Source organism: Myodes glareolus, chromosome 5, assembly GCF_982192425.1.
Source record: "Myodes glareolus chromosome 5, mMyoGla1.1, whole genome shotgun sequence".
Lineage (NCBI taxonomy): Eukaryota > Metazoa > Chordata > Mammalia > Rodentia > Cricetidae > Myodes > Myodes glareolus.
Window position 1 is genome coordinate 94,600,623 of NC_142030.1, and position 23,529 is coordinate 94,624,151.

General features: G+C 41.0%; 1 protein-coding gene across 1 annotated transcript in view; it reads right to left on the reverse strand.

The window, feature by feature from the left end:
- The window catches only part of Thsd7b (thrombospondin type 1 domain containing 7B), an 878,050-nt gene that overhangs the window by 560,244 nt on the left and 294,277 nt on the right, over positions 1 to 23,529 (reverse strand). The window contains exon 3 of the mRNA XM_048430634.3: positions 3,767 to 4,577. Within this exon, the coding sequence (XP_048286591.3) occupies positions 3,767 to 4,577 (811 nt within the window). The remainder of the gene's footprint in view (positions 1 to 3,766; positions 4,578 to 23,529) is intronic.

The window sequence follows — 23,529 nt, forward strand, 5'->3', positions numbered from 1 at the left end:
TATACACAAATATCTGTGTAATTCTTTGTACTGGAACTGTATTCATAATAGCCCCAAACTTGGAAGCAGCCAATATGATCCTTGGTGAATGGAGAAAGGACCTATGGTAGCATACAATACTACATTAGTCAGTAATGGAAAGGAAGTGGACACTGAGCTGAGGGGATGTCTCAGTATTTGAAACAACCTCAATTAAATCCTCAGCACTCACAGTAAAAGCCTGGCGTGCCTATGCACACACATGTAATTCCAATGTTTCTGGAGGTGTAGACGTTAGGATTTCTGGGACTTGCTGGCTGCCAGCCTTGCTCTAGATTCAGTGAGAAGCGCTGTGACAAGAGGAAGAGAGTTGACATCCTCAGACCGCTGGGTTGGTAGAGGCATGTACAAGTACCACTCACATACGGAAAACATCAGGGAGAAAAAAACCACTGGGCTAAACCATGGATGAATGAAATGCACACTGGTAAATGAAAAGAAATCAAAGGAGGTTACATGCTAATTACAGCTCTGTGACATTTTGAGAACATAAAAAGTTTGAGACCGGGAAATGAACAATGGTCCCCAGGACTTTGTGGGGGTGAGAGTGAGAATCAATTCTGGAAGATAATGTGATGATGGAGACATGTTACTATCTACCTGTGCAACCCATGGCCTTTATGAACAGCAAAGACAGATGCAAACCCCAATTCTAAATGTGTTAGTACTGGTCTTGGTTCAACAGCTATCACCAAGTGTACGTTGGGGAATAAATTGCATCTCCTGAATTGAGACTTAAACTCCTTTTGAAAGTTAGGGACTTTGAGAATTGCCTAGGGCATGAAGGGGACTCTTGGGTAAAACTTAGCACTCATACAAAGGAGCTTAATCATACAGCTTTTCTTTCCTTCGTTCTCTTTCCACACAAAGGCATGTATAAAAGCTGGACTGGAGGCTGGGAAGAGATCCCTAATGAGGAAACAAATACACACCCCCCCCTTTATTTAGGGCTTTTCAACCTCTAACCATGAAATAAACCAGCTCATGATGATGATCCTAAACTATATCGTCTCTTTATAACTACACTCTTAGGAAGGTTCACCATATTATAACAGAAGTACCATGGGCTACACAGCTTTCAAGAAACAAAATGTTCGCAACAACTCAGAGTCAAGAAACAGAGCAGGGTACCAATCAAGTTGTGGTAATAATCTCCCTATGAGAATAAACACTGAAACCATCATGACAGAAACAGCAAGAAAAAGGAAGTCTAATAAAACCATAGGTCCATATGCGGGGGCTCCACCGTGCTGCCTGAATGACCCTCCCCGCAGCCTCATTTCATTTCAGGTTAGATTTTCAACATATGAATTAACCGTGGAGATAAAAATATTCTGTGTATTACTTAGCTTGGGCAAGAGTACCACCCTAAATGCAAACTGTTAAACAGGAGCAGAACTGTTGGGAACAGGAAGAAGGATCGGGGAGCGCTGTACTGCTACTCTACTGTAAACCAAAGCCTCCTACTGCAAACGGAAATGGATCGAGCACCGGATGAGAAGATGGCCCCAAGGAAACAAGACCTAAACACAGCACCACCGGCACACACGTGAACTCACAGAGACTGTGGCAGCAGGCACAGGGCCTGCATAGGCAGCTTCTGATGGCCTCTTAGAGAGAGGAGATGCAGACACACGCCTCCTCTCATCTCTAGCCCAGAAGCTAGTTCCAATTAATAAACATTTGTGAATGGTGCATGAATTTTCTTCAAGGGAGCCTCACTGAGGAAACAAAGCACCCATACGTGTAGCCTCATGCCCGGCAGAAGATGGCCAGCACAAAAGAAACTCCAGGGCAGCTTTGATCTTTGGAGGTTCCTTGGTTGTTTATAATGCAAGGCCTCTCTCTCCCCCCCCCCCCAAACCCTACAGGTCATTTGTATATATATCATGGCTTCTGACTTTGCAGTTTTATGGGATTCCTGTGTGTGCAAACATGTGTCTCTCTCCATTTATGTGCATTTTTAACGTTTTTTTCTCTCTCTTTATTCTGTTTGTTTTGTCCTCTTCTGACTTGTTTGTTTTTTCTTATTTTATTATTCTCCTTAGATGTTTGTTTTCTAAAGGAGAGACAGAAAGGATATGGATCTGGCTGGGAGGGGAGTTGGGAACAAACTGGGAGGGTTTGGGGGCAGGGAACCATACTCAGAATATATTGTATTGAAAAAATCTATTTTTAATGATAAAAATCAAAACAAAAAGGCTTACTTTTTAACAAAAAGCAATCTTGTAGAAACAAACGGATAATTAATAAATGGGAATTCTGACTGCCTTATTCATTAAAGAAATAAATATGAAATATTCAACACACATTGTGTTCAAATAAATCATCCTGATCCTCTATTAATCTTTGGGGCTTTTCAGAGACAGGAGTAAAGTAGCAGAAATTGGTCTCCGGTGTCCTCGCCAATTGTTTATGGTGTGAATGAGAACGGAGACTCAGAGATGACAGGCACTCCTCCGGAAGGACCGCGAGGAAACACCATCATTACATTACTAAACAGGGGCACTCTTTTGTGATCTCAAGAAAGAGCCACTGATGATAATGATCACAGCCTGACAATAGTACTGTGCTATTTGATGATTTAAATATTACTGAAAGGTACCTTAATTGTGTGTGCTTAATGGATGTCAAAATTTACTAACATTTCCATTTAAGTAGCCTGGAAGAAAACTAAACACATTTTCAGCATGGCTCTGTGGACATTTTGAAGAAGTTTTGAAAGAATACATCTAAACAATTTTGATATCTAAATTATTGCTTTTAAGAGTTTGTTCTCTATACAGAAAGTAATTCTAATTATTGCTCATGCAAATTTTCATTTTTGATTAAGCAATACTAAAAAAAGCAGTCTTGGTTTAAGTTTGGATGCTGCTATTAATATAAAAACACATTCAGCTCAGAGATTCAAGAATTTTTCTAGTGGTAGAAAATGTAGAAAGGAAATGAAAACGGAAATAAACTCGAAACACCACAAATGCATTGTAAACGACAGGGAACAATGACATGTTCATGTTGTGTCTCTGTGAGCAAGGCTGAGTTCTCCACATAAAGACCATTTAGCTTTTATTATGATAGTCACTTAAGTCCTCTGTTTATATTCGCCAATATTGGGATGAAATGTAGAAATGAAAGATTTTAGCGTTGTGTGAAGGAGTTAGTAATCACACGAGATTTAAAGTATCGTGGAATAGGTGAGATGGCTCAGTGGATAAAGATGCTTGCTGCCAGGCCTGACAACCTCAGTTAGATTCCCAGGGCCCTCATGGTGGAAGAAAAGAACGGACTATTCCTGTTGGGGATTATGCTCTTCCCTCTTGATATGTGCATGTACATCACATGCACGCATGCACACACACACACACAGAGAGGCACACGTATGCACACACACAATAAATGCACATACACACACATGGGGAAGGAAGGGAGACAGAGATATACAGAGACACATAGACTCACAGAGACAGAGACATGTGCATAGAGGTACAGACAGACAGACACAGAGAAAAGCAATAAAAGAGTTTAAAACATTGACTGCTTATATTATAAAATGTCTGACATTCCTCATAGAAATAGAAATTTTTTTTAAGTTGACAGTAAGTCTCTAAAACCCCAGATTACAAACTTGATTGTTATTTCGTCTTTATAGAGATCACAAAGAACCCCTATGGCTATGCTCATTAAAATATCCGAGGTCTAGGAAAGAGAAGCAGGGAGGACATCCTACCTTAACAGGGCGTTTCTTCCATCACTTCTGGTGCACCACACCTGCCTGGTTTGAAACCCTATCTCTACAGCTCCAGGCTGGGAGTGGTGTTGTGCTTTGTAACTCTGTTGTGTTAGGGTGACTTGCTCGTTTGAATCGGAGCTAAAATCCTGGACATTTCTTCCACTGAGGTCGACTTCCTTAAGGTGAGGAAGTCTACATTTGCTCCACGGTCCCACCTTAAGGCTGAAGGAATATTCCTCTTTCCCAAGAGGACAGGAAACCGGAGCCTCGCAGGCTCTGGATTCAGTCAGATTCGGACACTGCAGACCTCCATACAGAGGGGGCGCGATAGCCACGCGAGTTCTGTGCTGCAGCTTCTTCCCACACCCTTCGCTGCAAGTGGACCAGGGGGAGAACTCGGATACCACACAGTCCCTGGGGCAAGGGATGAGGCAGGCTTGCTCTGTGGGGGGCTGAGGGGCAAAGTGTTCACAGATCTCGCTGGCCACCATGGTTCTGTTGAGCTTCTGCAGACAGCGCACAGTCCTGTGCTGCAGACCGTGCTGCGCGGTCACACACTCTGCAGCCCGCGGCCGGGGCTCGCCTTGGGCCCCAGGAACCAGCAGGCAGCGGTGCCAGTCGGAAACCTCCCACTGGAACAGGTCACTGTGCCAGTCACACACGCGGAAACAGCTCCTTTCCTTTGGAGGTCGGCTGCTCTCCTCACAGTTCGACATGGGACTGGTCCACCCTTCTATGTGAAAACACCACACAGCTCGACTCTGGGCTCCGCCTGGTCCGCAGTCACCTGCACACCTTCCCCAGGGACCTGAGATAGGAAAACAAGGCTCTCCATCATTCTTCAACTCGGGGAAAGAGAAGTATGTCTACATATTTCGCAATATATCTACTAACCACAAGTTTGGTGTGAAATGGAGGTAATATTTAGCGTCGAAGTTGGGGGACTCTACCTCATTTTATGACTGTGAAAATGGTCCTTTGTCTCTGATCAGAATACAACAAACCAGCAAAAATTACTTGAATACTGTGATGTGTATTTCTGTAGTCATGTAAGGTGGAAGATAATGGAAGTGCCGACCTGAGGAAGTAGTCCGAAGACCAGGGGTACAGTATGATACCAACGAAACACCGTTAACCAATGATCCGACGTTTTGATTATTAAGTTCTGAAACCTGTATATATGACTCAATATTGAGTCCTTCTACTAGTTTAGTCTTAATACATTCTAGCTTGGTCATGTTTCATTTGAAAATTATAGGGGCTCAGCTGTTAAAAACCCTTGGTGCTCTTCCAGAGGACCCAGGTTCAATTCCTAGCACCCACAGAACAAATCACAAGCATCTATAATTCCAGTTCCAGGAAATTCACAACCTTCTTCTGGCCTCAGGTACCTGACAAGCACATGATCAGAGACTTGTAAGCAGACAAACCACCCCTATTTATAAAAATAATAAGAACAAAAATATTTTAAAAGAAAAGCCCTAAAGCCAAGATTTTAATAATGTAGGAATTTTCATGTTTCTATTTACTCAGTATATACATTTACAAAGTTCAAAAGAGAAGTACATTAAAAAAAAAAAACCTTTAACATCCTAATATATTTTTACTTTCTAAATGATTGTCCTAAGTTTGGGTTGTTCTTTCCGTGGCGAACTGCAGGAAGACAAACAAATCCAGCACAAGAACAACAGAGAGGCAGGAAATGACGTCTGCTGCTTTCATTATGGAAAATCGGAACCTGGAAATGAGTTGGGGATTTGTTTGTTTGTTTAAATCTTGATCTTCTTTTTGAAGTAAAACTTCATAATAGAAAAGAAAACACACATACACACAGTGAAATTAACCACACACAGTCTATACATCTCAGTGAACTTCCATATAGTTAAAATAACCTGTTCTGAAGCCGAAGCTGTGAAGCTTCGTATAGGATCTTACACATTTACTGTTGAATATACTTTAATGTCCTTACCCACTAAATACACTCTCTGTCTGTCTGTCTGTCTCTCTCTCTCTCTTTCTTTCTCTCTCTCTCTCTCTCTCTCTCTCTCTCTCACACACACACACACACACACACACATCTACAACAGAGTTAAAATTAGAATTAGCTTTGAAATCTAATTCATGACGCACGTGTCCATTATCTGCATTTAGTCCTTCTTTATTCTTAGTATTTAAAATGAAATACTCTTTGGTTTTAAAGACACTTGTTCTCTCTGTGTGGCCTAGGTTAGCCTTGAGCTGTGGGAATCAAGCGCCTCTCTGTCTTCTGTCCCTGCCTCTCAAGAAGTTGGAAATGATGCACAAACCACAATGCCTAATTGGTTTTGATTTCTGATAGGTACAAACTCCAGGCCAAGCTTCCCACATTGTGATAAGCAGATCCTTTAATTAATGAGTTTCTACACAAAAGGGAGATGTCCACTGAGGTCATTTTTTTAAATGTTATCTGCTGATCTCTCCTCTGGTGTCATCCAGCAAGCCTCTCTCAGAGAGGTGAGGCATTCATTATATGTAAGCCAGGGAACATCCTCAGAACCCTGGTCATATTTTTCTTTTTTCTTTCTTTCTGTCTTCTCTTTCCTTTTTTTGTTATGGAGGTAAGGTCTCTCCTCCCTACCCTAAAGCTCACCAAGCAGTCTATCCTGTATGACTTACAGGAGTCTGTATGTCTCTGCCTCCCCAGACTTGTGACCATAAGCATGTGCCACCATGTCCAGCCTTTTTGCATGGTTGTGGGGTTTGAACTCAGGTCTTTATGCATGAAGGACAAACACTTCTCCCACTGAGCAATCTCCCATCTTTGATCATACATGTTTTAGAAGGATAGAAAATGATTATATGTAATATCCTGCTTTTACTTTCCTCACATATGTAACCTGAACCTGAGGATGTTTGGGAAGGCTAACTATATAACTCATGTCCACTACCAAGATTCTGGAGGTCACTGAGGCACTCTGCATCCCAAAAAGCAGAATAATTATCACCAGCAGGGAAAGAAGACAGCCTCCCTGTTCCCAAGTCTCACAGGGCACCCAAAATGCAGCTTAATCACATCATGAAGTATACTTTACATGTCAAGTTACACGTCCATCAATTATATGTTTAAAATAGTCACAGGCATTGGGGAAGCAGTATCACGGGAGCCCCAGAGAAATAGGGTATCTGTCTATATTTGGGTTTCCTACTGTGGCAGGATTTGTTATTTTAGCAGAAAAATAGTATCTCATTCTAATATTCTTGGTAGTTCAGTTCCTCCTCATATCCATACTCTGGCCACATAAACCTATCATTCCTGATAACACTGCATTGTCAAGGTGTGGTGACAATACTTCATTTATGAAAGACATCAGCACAATGGGGAGTTCATTCTGTGGGCATGAAAAGGTGTACTTCATTGCAGTAAGGCAGCTTTTACTCAGCAATATACCTTGGAGTTTGCCTGCTCACTTCTGGCATTTGGTCCCAGCATCCACTGCCCATGATAAAGTGATTACTCTTGCAAAGTGGTGTGCTCAACACTAGCTGGTTTGATGAATGTCTTTACTCGTGTGTTCATAAGCAACATGCAAATAAGGATGCTTGCTAGCTGACCATTGCCCGCAGGCTCTAGAGCTGAGATGCCATGTGGTTGTTTCATTTAAAGTATCCTACCCACTGTACACTCTGTTGGATAATCTCTTAGTTTCTCTAAAAAGATCCACTCAATAAAGGGATATTTTGAAAGTGTATGATGGTGGTGAACTTAAAGTATATAATCAATCACAGGTGATATTAAAATAATCAGATGTAACAAAAGAAAACATTTTGTACAGTACCTTGGACTCTAAAATAAAGCTGTCAGGGTATCTCTATTTGCTTAGGTATTCCATGCATACAGAGACTCAAGATTTTGGTGTGAATTAAAGAGAGGGAACAAAGTCAGTTTGTTACTACTCAATCTTGAAGAAGTTAATGTTAAATTTCTTTCAGTTAAAATATACTATCAAATAGATATTGTACTTTTAGAAGCATTTATCTAAGACAATTCTTATCATTACAATATTGTTTTCTCATTAAAAGTTCTTTAGTTACTTTCAAAATTAAAGTAGCTTATATTTTGTTAGTTGAAATATATCTAAAACATCTTAAACCTTACACAAGGTAATTTTTGTTTGAGCGTTTACATTCGTCTGCACCAAATGTTACCAAATAGCATCATTTTCCCAGATCAATGGAAGTCAAGATGTAACTATGAAAAAACTTAAATTGCTACAATCACAGGCATACTTCATGTCATAGTGAAGGCTGTGGGTTTGTTCATCAATATTCCTGTGGATAGGGCCAACGGCAGGAAGAACAGTAGTGAGCATGCAGACCTGGCCTCCTGGGCTGTAAAGTGTGTGCCTGTAAACACTGGACAGTTTGTGTAGACAGGCTGAAGCAAACGCTTAAGCAGACAAAAGCAACTGAATGAAGAGCCAGGGCAAAGTGAATCCTGTATGCCTAGGATAAATGAAAAACAAATTCTAAACAAAACACGACAGGCGAATGTTCTGGGCAGGTGGCCTGTGGTGATTTGCGTTGCTCAAACATTAAAATAAATGTGTTCCATGATTTATTCAGTTTTAGTGAGCAAAAAAGTATGAACTTTTATACACATGATTGAAAAGCACAGACCTTAAGGATTTTTGCCTTCTGTGGCGGTAGGGGGAATCCTCAAAACACATGTATTTACATGAAATGTCCCTGAAGTTTGACATATGTTATAAGCCTTGTCCAAGTTCATGTACAAAAGACAGGCTTAAAAATGAGCAGATAAAAAATAACATATGCAAAATCATAATTACATTTGGCTTACATATCTAAATAAATAATATGAAGAAACTCATTTTATTTTTTAATATCAGTTCAGTAACTGCATATGTTTTAAATGGAAAGCAGGCAAGAAGCCACACAGAGTTTAGTTGCTAAGTCATTATGGCTATCAACAACTATTTTGCCATCCATCACTGCAGAGAAACTCTTTCACTGATATAAATGGAGAGGTATTGGTTTGTATATGTTTACCTGAGCCAGCTTAAAGAAGGTGGAGGTGTGCTGTTCTTACTGTCTTTTCTATGAGGTAGAAACAGGTACTCCTGAAATAATTGCTAGGCATTGAAATCTATCTTTCTTTCTATCAACTATCCGTCTGTCTGTCTGTCTGTCTGTCTCTCTCTCTCTCTCTCCTTCCTTCCCTCCCTCCGTCTGTTTCTCTCTCTCTCTCTCTCCCTCCTTCCCTCTCTCTCTCTCTCTCCCTCCTTCCCTCTCTCTCTCTCTCTCTCTCTCTTTCTCTCTCTCTCTCGATCAATCCATCCATCCATCCATCTATCTATCTATCTATCCATCTATCTATCTATCTATCTATTTATCTATCTATCCTTTAAGAATTACAAACAATTTATTTTGATCTTATTAGCCCTGACTCTCCCATGTCATGCTTGGGGCATTCTCCTCCCCATCCATTCACTGCAATCAGTGCTCTCCTTATGCTCATATGTGACCATCCCTTGAGGAGAAAAGTAAATAATTCTCCCACTCCTTGCACCCACCGGATGCCAATAGCTCCTCACCTAGGGGTGAAACTCCTGAGTGCCTCTCCCCATACTAAAATGTTGACTGGCTTGATCTCGTACGGGCCTTGTGGAGGCCACCACAGCTCCGCTGAGTTCATGAGCACAGCAAACCTATCATGATCAGGAGACCGTCTTTCCCACGGCCCTTCCTGACCTCTGACTCTTACAGTCTTTCTGTGTCCTCTTCTGCAATGTCTCCTGAGCCTTGATGGGAGTGGATCATAGATGTCCTATTTTTAGCTGAGCACTTCACTGGGCTGAGTCTCTGCACTGGGACCGACTGTTGGGTATTTTAAACTGAATCAATTTTAATAAACACATTCAAGTCCTGGTTCCAGGAAAGTTCTTTGGCCATGGAAGGGTAACAGGAATTTTGCTTCATTTTAACATTTTGACTCTGTGATTTCCAGGATGTTCTGCCCTTGTTTTGGCTCCCTGCACAGATATGTCAGTGTTGTGATACAATATTCCTCTGCAGACAGAAAAGGGATGGCAGATTTTATTCTCTTAATTAAGTTACTCTTAACTGGATTAGTTTAGATGAATGAATAACCCAGTCCAAATCACCCTGTTTGAGACAGATTGCGGAAGGTATAATTTTAGATGAGGCATCTGTTAAAATCCCTACTATACTCAAGAAAAAATGATGGGACTCATGAGGTCAGAGAAAAATAAACACAATCTTGACAGCTTTGCACAGTCCTTGGCGCAGGGTGAAGCAGCAGTCTTGGTTTAATCCCATTCATACAATCGGAAGAGATGTTTGTTTTAATATTCATTTGTCCTAGCCACAGTTTTTATTATCCTGACATTGTTTTATTTTTAACTTGGGCAGCAGGGCAGAGGAGTTACATGAATGATGATGTAGAGTTCAGCATCTTAAGCAGATTATTTGTGGATAATTACTCGACCGAGCACGCTGACATAAACCTCAACATCATAAAAGCTGACAGAAAACAACATTGACATACTTGCAAGGTGCTTCGTCGCCAAGAAGTATCTGAAAATGTGTGTAAGAATTATTGCTTCTCGAAGCCTTGATGTCAGTAATAGAAGAACGACGGGAAGATATTGCCTACATAGTATATTCTTACCTTTGAAAACCCTAATACTCCATAAGACCTAAGAAGGAGGAAGGATCTATTCATTCTCCTACAGCAAACCTTCAGTACATACTACTTGTTAGGTGTATATTAGAGTCTGGAAATATAAAAATTAACAAGGCATAAAATGTCACTTACAAAATCTGGCACTAAATGCAATGGTGATTTGCTCACGAAGAGGCTCTTGTGTCCCTAAGTATTTATTCACACACGGTGTTAATCAGATATTGTTTCCCAGTTTCGTTGGAGTGGAGGCACAGTTAAGAAGGTGTTCTGAAGGCAGCACCACACGGGAACACAAGGACTGAGTGTCTAAATCTATCCACATCAGAAGATGCACACGGCCACCCAGTACTTCAAAAGCTCTCAAAGGTGGTAATATGGCTAGGTGGGTAAAACAGGCTGCCACTATCCCTGAGTGACAAGCTGAGTTCTGTCCTCTATCCCCACGATTCACATAGTGTAAGGAGATAAAGGATGCCTGAAAGTTGGCCTCTGATCTTATATTCATATCATAGCACAGGCACCTCCCCTCCACGCACCCCAAACACATTTGCTCATTTTACAACCAATAAAATCCTTAAAATCATCTTTCAAAAGGACAGTCGTGTCATGGTTGATATGCCAGGTCAAATATTCCAATAGCCACCCCCAGAATAACTTAGCAGCAAAAATTAGGATTTAGCAAACACAATTTCATTTTCATGGGTGCAATAAGGTCTACTGAAGTTCATGAATCCGTGACGGAAGTCTGGATAGGCAGTTTTATACCTCACTGGAGTGAGGCTGCTCCAACGTCGCTGCCATCCCCAGCTCTTTCTCTGTGACTGTGTTTTGTTTGACACTAATAGCACATTGTAAACCCACTTCATCTCTATGGACAGATGCCACCGACTTATAAGCAAAGTACCTCTGTTATTTATCACTTTTTATTGCAAATTATCAGTTGCCAGTGGATACAGCTCCATGAAAAGAAACAGGAGAGCCAAAGAAGACATATATATATATATATATATATATATATATATATATATGTTCATTGCTGTGAATATGTGTGTGTGTGTGTGTGTGTGTGTGTGTGTTCATTGCTATGAATAGAGGCAAATGTCAAACAAACAAAAAACACCTAAAATTGTTTACTGGCATTTTCAGTTTGAGTCCTAATTTCTAAGAATTCTGAAGTCTAAAAGAAGAGACTCTTGCCTTGCCTATACTTTGTAACATCCTGGAATGTCCTTTAAGATCACTAAAACCTGCTCCACTGACTCCCCAGAAACCAAGGATGGAAAAAGAACCTTGCAGCCCACAGCTCTATCAGGAGGAAGCAAACTATGGACCAACCCAACGACATGTCCAAGGTCCTATAGCCGTTTGTAGCAGAAAAAGCTGATGGTTGCATTTCCATACACATGGTAAGCGATCTTTATAGCACACTACTCTGGTTTCTGCTACTACAATTAGACAGCTGCAGAGGAAGAATAATTGTCTCATGAGTGATTGTGTCAGGGAGGAGCCAGAGGAGGAAAGGAACAAACGGGTTAGAGTGTACACTGAGCTCACACGGCCCAGGTGATGCACTGCTGAGATTTTTTTTCACCCCTTTAGACTCCCACGTGAAGCAGAGAGAAGTTCCCAAGGCCCTTCAGACATCATTACAGGGATGGCAATCCTCTTGCCTTTGTATATAATGAAACATAGGCTGAAGTACTGCTTGAGTCTGTCTTAGAGTTCAAGGCTTAAGCGCAAGAAGGAACCCTCAGGCAACAGGCAGAAAGTATGTGGCCCTAGGAGAGCTCCAGCAACAGAAATGACAGGCTCCTGGATTTTGCACACCTGCTATCTTCCCAGTACCACGTACTTGTTTGATAGGCTTTTGTTTTCCAGATAAGAACTCCCTTGAAAGGAAAGAACGCTCTAGGTAGACAACTCTGTCTGGCTCTGAAACTTTCACACAAAAATTCCAGTTCAGCTATTTTTAGCAGTGATATATTTTGAGCCGTTGAGCCTTTACAAAGCCCATTAGGTAAAATATATTTCGAAGAGGTGGGTGGGCTGTGAATGCAGCTACCGTGAGGGGCCAAGAGCCCTGCCCCTCCTTTCCATCTTAGGGCTCTTTGCCCCTCTGTCTCAGCTCAGTGGCTTGGCACAGGGGATGGCTTTAGAACTCACTGGACTCTGGTACCTGTCAAGAAATATTTATGGGGTGTTCTCATGCCATAAATATGGCTCCACTCAACTCTGACTTTACTTACAGGAAATGCTTTAGCTAAGCCCTGTGGGTTTGCTGGTGAGGCAGAAAAAATTATTCACTTAGATGTTTGTATCAGTTAAGGGGCGGGGGGACAACAGCATATGAGCCACAAAGAGAGGGGACCGGGATTTTGCACACTGCTCCTGTAGGATTTGCTTCCATAGTTTCTTTCCTGGCTATCTAGGCACTGGCTAGAGGTCTGGCAGGGCAAAGCAAACTGGGATACATACAGAGAGAGTTGAATTCTTAAGAGGTGTTCCTACTTAAAACAATAAGAATAAAGTTCTATTTACATAGTGGAAGAGCAGTGAATGCTAGGCTGGATAGAGCCATACTGTCTGCTAGAGGCCCCAGGAAAAGCAGCTCTGCTCTACAGAGGCATAGGAGAGTGTGGTGCACATGAATAGCTTGATTCCCAATAAACCCCTCAGGAAATAATTCCACTTTTTGTACAAGAGAATACCAAAGCTAATAATTTCCTTAGCGGCTTCATGGAAACTGCCATGGTCGTGCTTACATGGAGCGTATCTGCTTCTGGACACATGGATCTTTCTAGCAGCAGATGCTTCTGCTAAGAACTGGTCCAAAAGAACAAAATCCCAGACACATTGGTTGAGCAGAAATTTTGCTCCATCTCATTTTAAAAAGAATAACAGTTTTTTATTTTAACCAGCAACTTATTACTATGTGAGATTATCCTTATTTTGTTTAGAAAAATTATTTCCAAATTACCATATTTGAAAACAGTATCTGAGAGACATCAGAGTCACGAAAATATAGCCCTATTACAGTTTTCTATGTAAATGACTGAAAACACCCACTTGCCCCATTAAGTCTAATAAACATGCTGAAGAATCACATATATTTACAAAGTTGAAATCCAGTCTGTGTCTCCACAGCTTTACCTCCCTGTCCCTGGAACCTGGCCACACTCTTCAACCACCATCACTAGTTTGGTCATTGCCATCTCTCTCTTTCTCTCTTTTTCACAGACAGACGTACAGGTGTCTGACTTGGGCTCACAGGCTCAATTGTTGCAATTCCTTCTCACTGCTACAGGGACTCTCGTTCCCTGCTGCAGCCATGCATCCCTGAGGGTGCAAATATGGAGTGATCTGAACTGGGACTATCATTCAGATGTCATCTGCAGGCTAAAAGCTATTAACAGCTTCCTGCTCTTTCAGAATAAATAAAAGAATTTTTTTAATTGAAATAAACCTTTTTTTTCATAAAGTATATTCTGATCATAGATTTCTCTTTGTCAACTCCTGAATACTCCACACCTCTTTACTCATTAAAATCCATACTTTCTCTGTCATTAGAAAACTAATAGACATACAAAATTAAATAAAAACAGAAAACAAACAAAAAAAAGAGTCAAAGAAAAATTGCAAGAAACACATACAGACTCAGAGACATACACATTCACATACACACACACACACACACACACAGAGAGAGAGAGAGAGAGAGAGAGACAGAGACAGAGAGAGAGAGAGAGAGAGATCCCATAAAAAACACACAATATAAAAATAATATATAAGCAAAAGACCTGTGGGGGGAAAATGCCCAGAGAAAGCATTGTAACACACACACACACACACACACACACACACACACACACACACACACACCCCTCTAAAAATACCGTTCAGTTTGTTTTTTGTTGGTCATCTACTCCTGAGCATGAAGCCTGCTCCTAAGTGTGAGGCGATGTTGGATAATATTAATTTTTCTACTTCAAGGTGTTATCAATTGGAGATAACCTCTGGGTCCTCTCCAATTGAAGATGAGGGCTTGTGTCCACTTCCTTTTTCAGTGTTGGGACCCTATCTGGCTTAGACCTTCATAGGCCTTGCGTGTCCTGCCACAGTCTCCGTGAGTTCACATGTGCTCCAGTCTTGTTGCATTTATAAGGCTTTGCTTCTGTGGTGTCTGCCATACCCACTGGCTCTTACAGTCTCTCTGCATCCTCTGTTGCAGACTTCTCTGAGCCCTGAGAAGAGGGATTTGGTGGAGACATCTCATTTAGGACTGAGTATGCCAAGGTCTCTTACTTTTTGTACATTGTTCAGTTGTGAGTCTCTGTATATGTTCCCATTGTGGCAGAAGGAAGCTTCTCTGATGATGGCTTACAAAGATACTGATCTTTGAGTATAGCAGAATATCATTAGGTATCATTTATGGTTATGTTCCTTTAGCAGAACAGTAGATTTGGCTTTTCCCTATGTCCTATGTCCATGGCCTATTATCTAATTTCAGGTTCTTGCCCACCCCCAAGCAGTATTGGGCATGGGCTCCTACTCATAGAGTAGGCCTTAAATCCAATCAGATAGTGGTTGGTTACTCCCATAACTTTGGTGACTCTATGGCATGTCAGCATTGTAGATGGAAGGGTATGTGACTGGAATACTCTGAGTACTAGTCAATGGAAATGGAGGTTCTAGGTAGGCACCAGCTCAGCTTCTTTGTATTCAATGAGTATGTGTGGGGAAACAAAATTCTTAACTTTACATCCAGGTGCCTGCTTCATCAGGACCCATCTGTTCTCCTATTGTTAATTATTTGGGCCCACTTTGTATCAATCCATAATCTTGTCAACCTCTCTCCCCTACCTGGTAAACTACTTCTGTCTTTAACCAAATCTTGCACACATCACTTTAGACATCACCTCCTGGGGAAAACATTCCTTATCGTCTGATCATACTTTATTCTCCAATAAAGACATTCATCACTTTTAGAATTGAGAGTTTATTAATAATTATTTAACTCATTTCACTCAACTCATTTGACTGAAATTCTCAGCTGAAATGCAATGATTCCAATTCACAGAACATCCCCAGTACTAATCTCTTACTGGATGAGCTGTCAGAATTATAGATTATTGAAGCTATTAAGGTAAGAGGCAGAAAAGTGCCCAATATAGTTAGGAGAGATGTCATTCATAGAATCTCTCCATATTAGTAGATTGCAGAGTTTACCAAAGAGAAACCTGTAGATAGATGCCTCTTCTTTGTGTTCCTCTGGCTTATATTCATAAGAAGTTAGTTGGAGTGATACCAAATCTAAGTTTCAAATACTTGTGGCCATTATTACCTACTTGTTTGCTCTGGTTTTAGGTGGGGCAGTGAGGATATCTTCAGAAAGGATTAACTGAGGGTTGGACCTCCCCAGGTAGAAAAGTAAAACAGTTCTCTTTGCCTAGCTGGTATTGCTTCTTGCTGTGAGTCTCATCTCATACTGTCTAATTCTGCCATCCCCTGGCATTGGTTTCTGGCTTCTTCAGTCTTCCAATGTGAACTGAAGACTAGCTATGCCCAGGGATTCCTCCCTGCCTTCAGTACTAGACTGGGACTGCAGAGGCATCCAGATGTGTGTACTGAGTAACTAGCTATCAGGTTTTCGCTTCTCCAGCATGTGAGCGGCTGTGGTTGGATTGCACAGCCCCTCTCAGTTGTAAGCCATTGATTACACTCTATTATTTATGTTCCTTTATAGAACCCTAAATAATACATTTGTCATTCACAATTGTATATGCAATGTCCATTTGTCTAATTAGAATGACTCAGGAAACTCACCCAGTAAGAACAATGCAACTTTTTTTCAAGCACACAGATCATGTCCATCAGTGCTAGGTTGTTATTAATGTTTATTGTTTCTAAACTTAACACTGTTGAGAGATGGACTTGTGATTGTCATGACCCCCATGCAGTAACACACCAGATACTACACTATACTCGAAGATGCGGAACAGTCATGTCAATGCAGTTCTTTAAAGCAATCTTGCAAAGCAGACTCCAAAACTTGGTGAGATTCCAAGGTGCTTAACCATCCTTGGATAATGTCAAGAAAATGCAATCATAAAGAAAGATGGTTTACAGGATGTCCTTCTCTCATTTCTAGGAAAATATCTCCAGAGAGATGGGTGTGGATGTTGAACTCTAAGGCAGAATGTGGACCACTACTACTGCCCACTTGAAGATGAAGCCCTTGAAGCCTTAGGAACCCAGCTTCAGAACTAACCCATCAGGGTATGGGGTCCTTACTGGAGCCCAGTTCAGTAGGTCTATTGTCATAGTTACATCCTATCAGGGTATTTCCCATCTTATTCATTCCTGAAAGGAAATTTTGAGTCAGAGATGTACCTTTTGGTGAGTCAGGGGATCAAAGGAACATTGTGAAAAAGTACAATTTTGCTTATGGAAATACAAAGTTTCATAGAGAGAATACCATTTTTAAATGAAATCCCTGTCCCTGCCCTTCTCCTTCCTGGATCACCTGAGACACAACGGCGACACCAAGCAAAGCAATTCAAGGTCTCTGGGCATTTCCTGGGTCAAAAAGTTTAACAGTGTGGAAAGCAGCATGAAGTACCTAATTGTAGAGTTACCCCTAGCCTTTTAGGATTTTGGGCTTACCCACAAACTGACAAGTAAGATAGGTACGCATATCATAAAAACATCAGGACTCTTAGCTGGAATAAAGGTTCAAGATACAGAAGTCAAGGAAAACCAAAGGGAATCAATTACTTTGTGTACCTGGCTTTTCAGGCTGTGGTGATACCTGCTGTAGTAGTCACAATGGAACATAATGATGAAGGGGACTTTGAAGAAGAATAGTAAATGTGTCCTTTCCCTGCCCAAAGGCTGACAGCCCCGGAGGACATGTGAGTTCCGCTCAATAGAGCTCTGGGGAAATCCATCCTAATTACCCTTTCCCAGATGGGTGGGCACATGGCAGTGGCTTGCAGCCTGTATCAATTCATTTTAGGCTCTGCATGATTGGAGTTTCCCAGAGTGCTTTGTGGGAATACAAGGGCTAAAGAAAGTGAACTGAAGCAATGTCATATGTATGATAGGGGTGCTTTATGTAAAAGGAAAGGTGGGCCACTTCCCGCCGCCTGCCCGGCTAGCTATACCAGAAATAATTACACGGAAACTGTATTTTTTTAAACCCTGCCTGGCCCATTGTCTTCAGCCCCTTATTAGCTAACTCTCACATATTAATTAACCCATTTCTAACAATCTGTATATCACCACGAGGTCGTGACTTACCGGGAAGATTCTAACCCGCCTCCATCTCGGAGAGGAGAGCCATGGCGTCTGCCTCACTGCCTTCTTCCTCCCAGCATTCTGTTCTGTTTACTCTGCCTACCTAATTTTCTGTCCTATCAAAGGGCCAAGGCAGTTTCTTTATTAACCATAGACAGATGACCCTCCTCCATCAGCTTTACATGTACATGATGAAAATAATACTTATACTGAAGGACAGCATACATCACCTGATAGACTTAAGGTTGGAAAAAAATGCAGAACTGCATCATCCCTGCATCAGCAGGGAGGACTCTGCTCTCCCTGGTATCTCCTGTGATTAGTGACCTAAAGCAGTTCAAGCCATAGAAATGTGTTCCATATAAAAAGTATACCCCCAAGAATCAGTATGAAGGGAGGCCTGGGATAAGATGAACTTCAGAACAAATTCTGGTAAACCAAAACTCAAGGTGTGTTATTCTTAAAGATTTAATCTTATATTTTATTTATGTGTCTGTCTTTCTGAGGTATGCATGTATATGCACACCTGTGCATTTATGTGTGCACACGCACATGAGTGTGTGTTGCATGCTGTGTGGCATAGGAATTGGTTAGCATGGGTGTGGATGTGTCCAATTGTTGCTGCTCTTGCACTTAAGTTCATCCAGAAGGTCAGTGTCTGCTATGTCTTCCAGAATGCTCTGCACCCCTAACTTTGAGATAGAGTCTGCCCCTGAGCCTGAAGCTCATCCATCATCAACCTTCAGAGATCAGCCTGTCTATAAACTCCAATGCTGGGGTTACAGGCCTATGTCACAAAGGCCAGCAGTGGGTGCTAAGGATTGGAGTTTAGATTTTCACGCTGGCGTGAAAGCCCTTTTCTGACAGCTATCTTCCCAGATCCTCTTTAAACTTTTAATGCACATTTGAATTTCTACCAAACTTGAGTTTTGTGTGCTAAAGTTCATGAGCAAACAAATGAAAACATATCTGGCATTTGTTCTCCTCCTATTAGTCGGGGAGATAGTTTGTCGTTCTAAAAATGTATAGCATCCATCTTTTAAGACAAAACCATTTTTTGATAATTTTACTGTTAGGGGCCATGTCCCATAAATAGAAGTAAAATTCTAATTTCAGATCTTTCCTGGGATACAAACTCACAGACAATGAGCCATCATAAAAAATGTGAGGTACACCAATGTCTACTAAGGAAAGATATCACAAAACACAAGGCACACATGAACAGGTGACACAGGTGCCACCCCAGGGGCACTCGGGCCAATGCAGTTATAGCACAAATTGATTCCGAATAATCACTGGATCCATCATTCACTTGGTGACCAATAAAATGGCTCTGCATGTGACATTCATCTTCTGTTTTAGAATTTCTATGCCACTGCAGACAGAGGACATACTATGTTCCAGTTTTACCTCAGGATATGACAAGATGTGTTTTATTGACCCAACTGCAGTGAATTATAGCTAGGTAATAACTGATTCCAATATTAGAACACAGTATTATCGACTCTGTGTACCCTGCCAGGAGCACTACAGGAATATGACCTTCTGAGAGAACATATGACAAATAGAATTGGCTTACATATACAGTCTATAGCTATAAAAATATACATATACATGCATACATATACTTATACACATACACACACACAATGGTCACATACACTAGCTATATTTAACTTATTATGGAGTTGAAAGGTGACTTTGAACCTATTTTCCTCCCATCCCTTCTTTTCCATCTCTCAAATGTGGAAATTACAGGCATACACCACCATTCCTGGGTTATGCAGAGCTGGGGATGAAGGCTAAGGCTTTGTGCATGTTGAACAGGCATTCTACCAACTGAGCCACATTCCTAGCCCTCACTATATTAATATCATATAATATTATATCAAAACTTGCATACATATAAACCAGTTGTTTCTTGTGTACTTATACACACTGACTTTCTATTGTACTTTATCGCATATAAATATTATGTTATAATCTGTATAATATTTTATAATCATATAATATATCAGTGTATACCTTTGTGGTTTTATGAACATATTCATATCTTATTATTTAAAACTATTAACCTCTCAGTATATTTATTTAGGACATCTCAGTTGCCATTCTTTTTATATACCACCTTGGTGACCCAAAATTTCCCTATTTCCCTCCCTGCTCCCATTCCATCACCAAATATATCAAGGAGCTTTGTTCTGTTTCTATTTCTTACTATAAAATAGGTGATTAGCTCCCTTAGTTAAAATGATATAATTCTGAATACAAACAAGAGACTTCTGATAGCCAACGTTAAAGAAGTTTGATTTCTTTATTCATACAGAGACCACGTAAAAATAATGAACCACGGAAAGATATTTTCGAACCATCTGTCAAAGATGAATTTATATCCATTGTAATTTTAAAAGTGAACAGCACTCTGTGATACTACTTCAAAAATCGATACTTACTTCACGGTTTCAATATGGAAATTTAATGTTGACTATAACATACTACTCCCTGGGTGCCAACTTACTGTAATATGCGATGAGAACTTCTAATTCCCCTTGTGATTCCAGAGAATTAGTCTGAGCACCTCATAATTCATATCCTGATGAAATACATTATCAGGCTGATATACTTTGAAGTAATTGAAGCTCACATTTCCTAATCTACTGTAAGGATTACTTGAGGCTTGAGTTTGCTTTGTTCAAGATGGATGGAGTCTGCAATAATCTCTCTGCTTTTTTTTTCCGGTTGACTACATGGATGGCAGGTGTTCAATCTACTGGATCCCAGTTATAAACAGCCCTGCCTCCTGGACTGTTGACTGAGGAGAGAGAACCATGAACCGAGGACTGGGCTGGGTGAGTGGCTGATGCCCAGCTCCTGACTGCTTTCCCACTGGAATGCATTTGTAAACAGGGCTCAGCCCTCACAGTTCTCATACAGGAGAAGCTCTGGGGTACCAAAGACTATGTCTCGTCTTTGAACTGCTTCTTTATCCGAGCAGTTAAGACAAGGAATGGGAAAGGGCCATTGCTCTAGGAGCAGCCAAACCCTGTGCTCCACCGTGAGACCAATGGAGATATATGTGAGCATTCTGTCTGAGGTCAGCAAGTCTGGTCCAAGTAGGCAATAGGGAAGGACTGAGGCCCAACCACAGTTTGTCTCCAGCACCAGATCAATGCCTGCCTTGCCCAGCTGCACATCAAGTAGACAGGAACACAATGCAGAAGGCAGACTCTACTCGCTGTGGCTCATAAATTAGTCTTCAGTGTTTAGGTCCCTTTTCTTCCAAATATTTAAAGCGAAGGGTTTTGGGGAACAAAGACTATAGGATGGAGAAGGGACTCACAGACTGCTTTTAGAACTGAGAAGGCTGGGCTTTTTCACTCTTGAACTCACCATTCAGTAGCTGTGACCTTGAAAAGAAACTTTCCACCTTCTCATCCTTTGAGCCTGAGACTCTGTTGGAGTTGATGAAGCCCTGCACAGTGCCTGGCACACATTAGGTCTGTGTGAGAGGTATTTCTGTTACCAGATTCTTTTTCTTTTAAGAGAGATAGTTTTAATTTATGAATATGTATGGGTTGTTCATTGCATGCATACAGTTCCCTGTGGCAGTCAGAAGAGGGCATTGGATTCTCTGCAGCCAGACTCACAGGTGGTTTTGAGTTTGCCTGTATGGGGGCTGGGAACCAAATCTTAGCCCAAGCAAAGCAATATATGCTCACAGACACTGAGTATCTCCCCAGCCCCATTATGAGATTTTTGATCTGCACAAGTATGTCTCAGATTTGGTAGTTTTCACATTTGGGACCAGATCCTTCTGTGTTGTGATCAGCATATATATATATATGTGTGCACATATGTCAGGGCTTACATATGGAAGTCAAAGGACAACTTTCACAGGTCAGTTCTCTCCTCCAGCCATTTCTCTCAGCTACCTCCCTGGTTATCTCTCATTTTTATTAACCTCCGAATAAACAAGTTTTCAGAAGCAGTTTCTCCACACATTTTAACACGATTTAAATTTAAATAAGGTCCAATTGCTTTCCTTCCTCCTTCTTCCAGAAATAGCCTCTGGCCCTGAGAACCAGACAGTCCAGATTTGAACTGCAGCCCCTGCACTTCCCAGCTGGGTGACCCCGCGCGCAGAGCTGAATGTCAAGCTTTACATCCTAACGGAAAAGCAAACTCGTTTTGGTGAACTTCACAGGGTGTTAACAGCTTGCTCCTTGTTGCAGCAGCGCAGAAGAGCAGGGGTGACCGCGCACACTGAAGCCGTGGAGGGCAGTCCTGCTGCCATGGCTGTTCCCAGCAGGGCCTTGGCTACAGGCTGTGCTGTTCTTTCTCCTCCATTAGATGTGCCCTGACTACCCACAGCCTTAAAAGGCTTAAACTCACCTTTCCCATAGAAACACATGCTGAAGTTAATCCAACTTCTCAGCAAATTTAATACAAATTAAACATAGCTCAATAGTTCCATCTTGTCAAAAAGACCACAGGACTGTGGAAACAGGCCTGTTGAACATGTTTGCTCATGACCGGGACAGTGGCAGTTCTTTTCTGAACTAGTCAAGGTCGTCAGCATCAGAGTTGTCCTGAGAAGAGGTAGAGACCTTTAGTTCAACATAGACACAACGGTTCTTTTCCATCTGGAAAGCCTGGGCATGACCTTTGGGCTTTCAACTCCTTCTTTCTGGTGATGCTAAATAAAAGGGTATATATGATCCTTAAATTTTTTCCTGGTACAAATATCAAATATTTCACATTTTATCTACTCTTAGGACTTTAAAACCCATCCAATGTTCATGCAAAAGGGCATATTAAAGCATAGTTAGCCATTTAAATTGCTAAATGTTAGCTCTATACCATCTTGACTCTATAATACAACGTGAACTAAACACTTAGGAATTAGATCAAGTCTATCTGATATAAAAATGTTAAAATAATAATAGTAACCCAATTGACTTACATAGTTAATAAGATGAAAATCATAACTCATGAATGAGTAATTTGGTATTACCCTTCTCCTAACTTGGTTTCATCCCCACCCTTTCCATTTATCCAGCATCCTCTCTAATTTATTTTAATGTCCTCTGGATGAATGTCTTCCCTACTTTCTACAAAACATGCAGCTATTATAATCTGGAGTGTTTATACCACCTTGTCAAACGCATGAGAAAAAATTCTCAAGATACAATTTGTTAGTACAGAAAGCACTTTAGCTGGGCAAATCCACACACATTATATTCAAAGACAAAGAGAGAAGAAGAAAAGAAGACCAAAACATGATCGTGCCCAGGTTAAGGAGAAAGTGGGAAGTAGCCTTGAATGCACTGGCACAGTAGATCACTTTTTAAATATAACCCCAGTATCACAGACACTGAAAGCAACAATCAGTAAGTGGAACCTCCTGAAACTGAAAAGCTTCTATAAGGCAAAGGACATGGTAAATAAGACAAAATGACAGTATACAGAATGGAAAAATATCTTCACCAACCCCACATATGACAAAGGGCTGATCTTTAAAATATAAAAGAACTCAAGAAACTAGACATCAAAATACCAAATAATTCAATTAAAAAACAGGGTACAGTTCTAAACAGAATTCCCAACAGAAGAATCTCAGAAGGACAAAAGACATCTAATGAATTGCTCAATATCCTTAGCCATCAGGAAAATGCAAATCAAAATGACGCTGAGATACCATCTTTCACCTGTCAGAATGGTTAAGATCAAAAACACCGAGGACAGCTTATGTTGGAGAGGA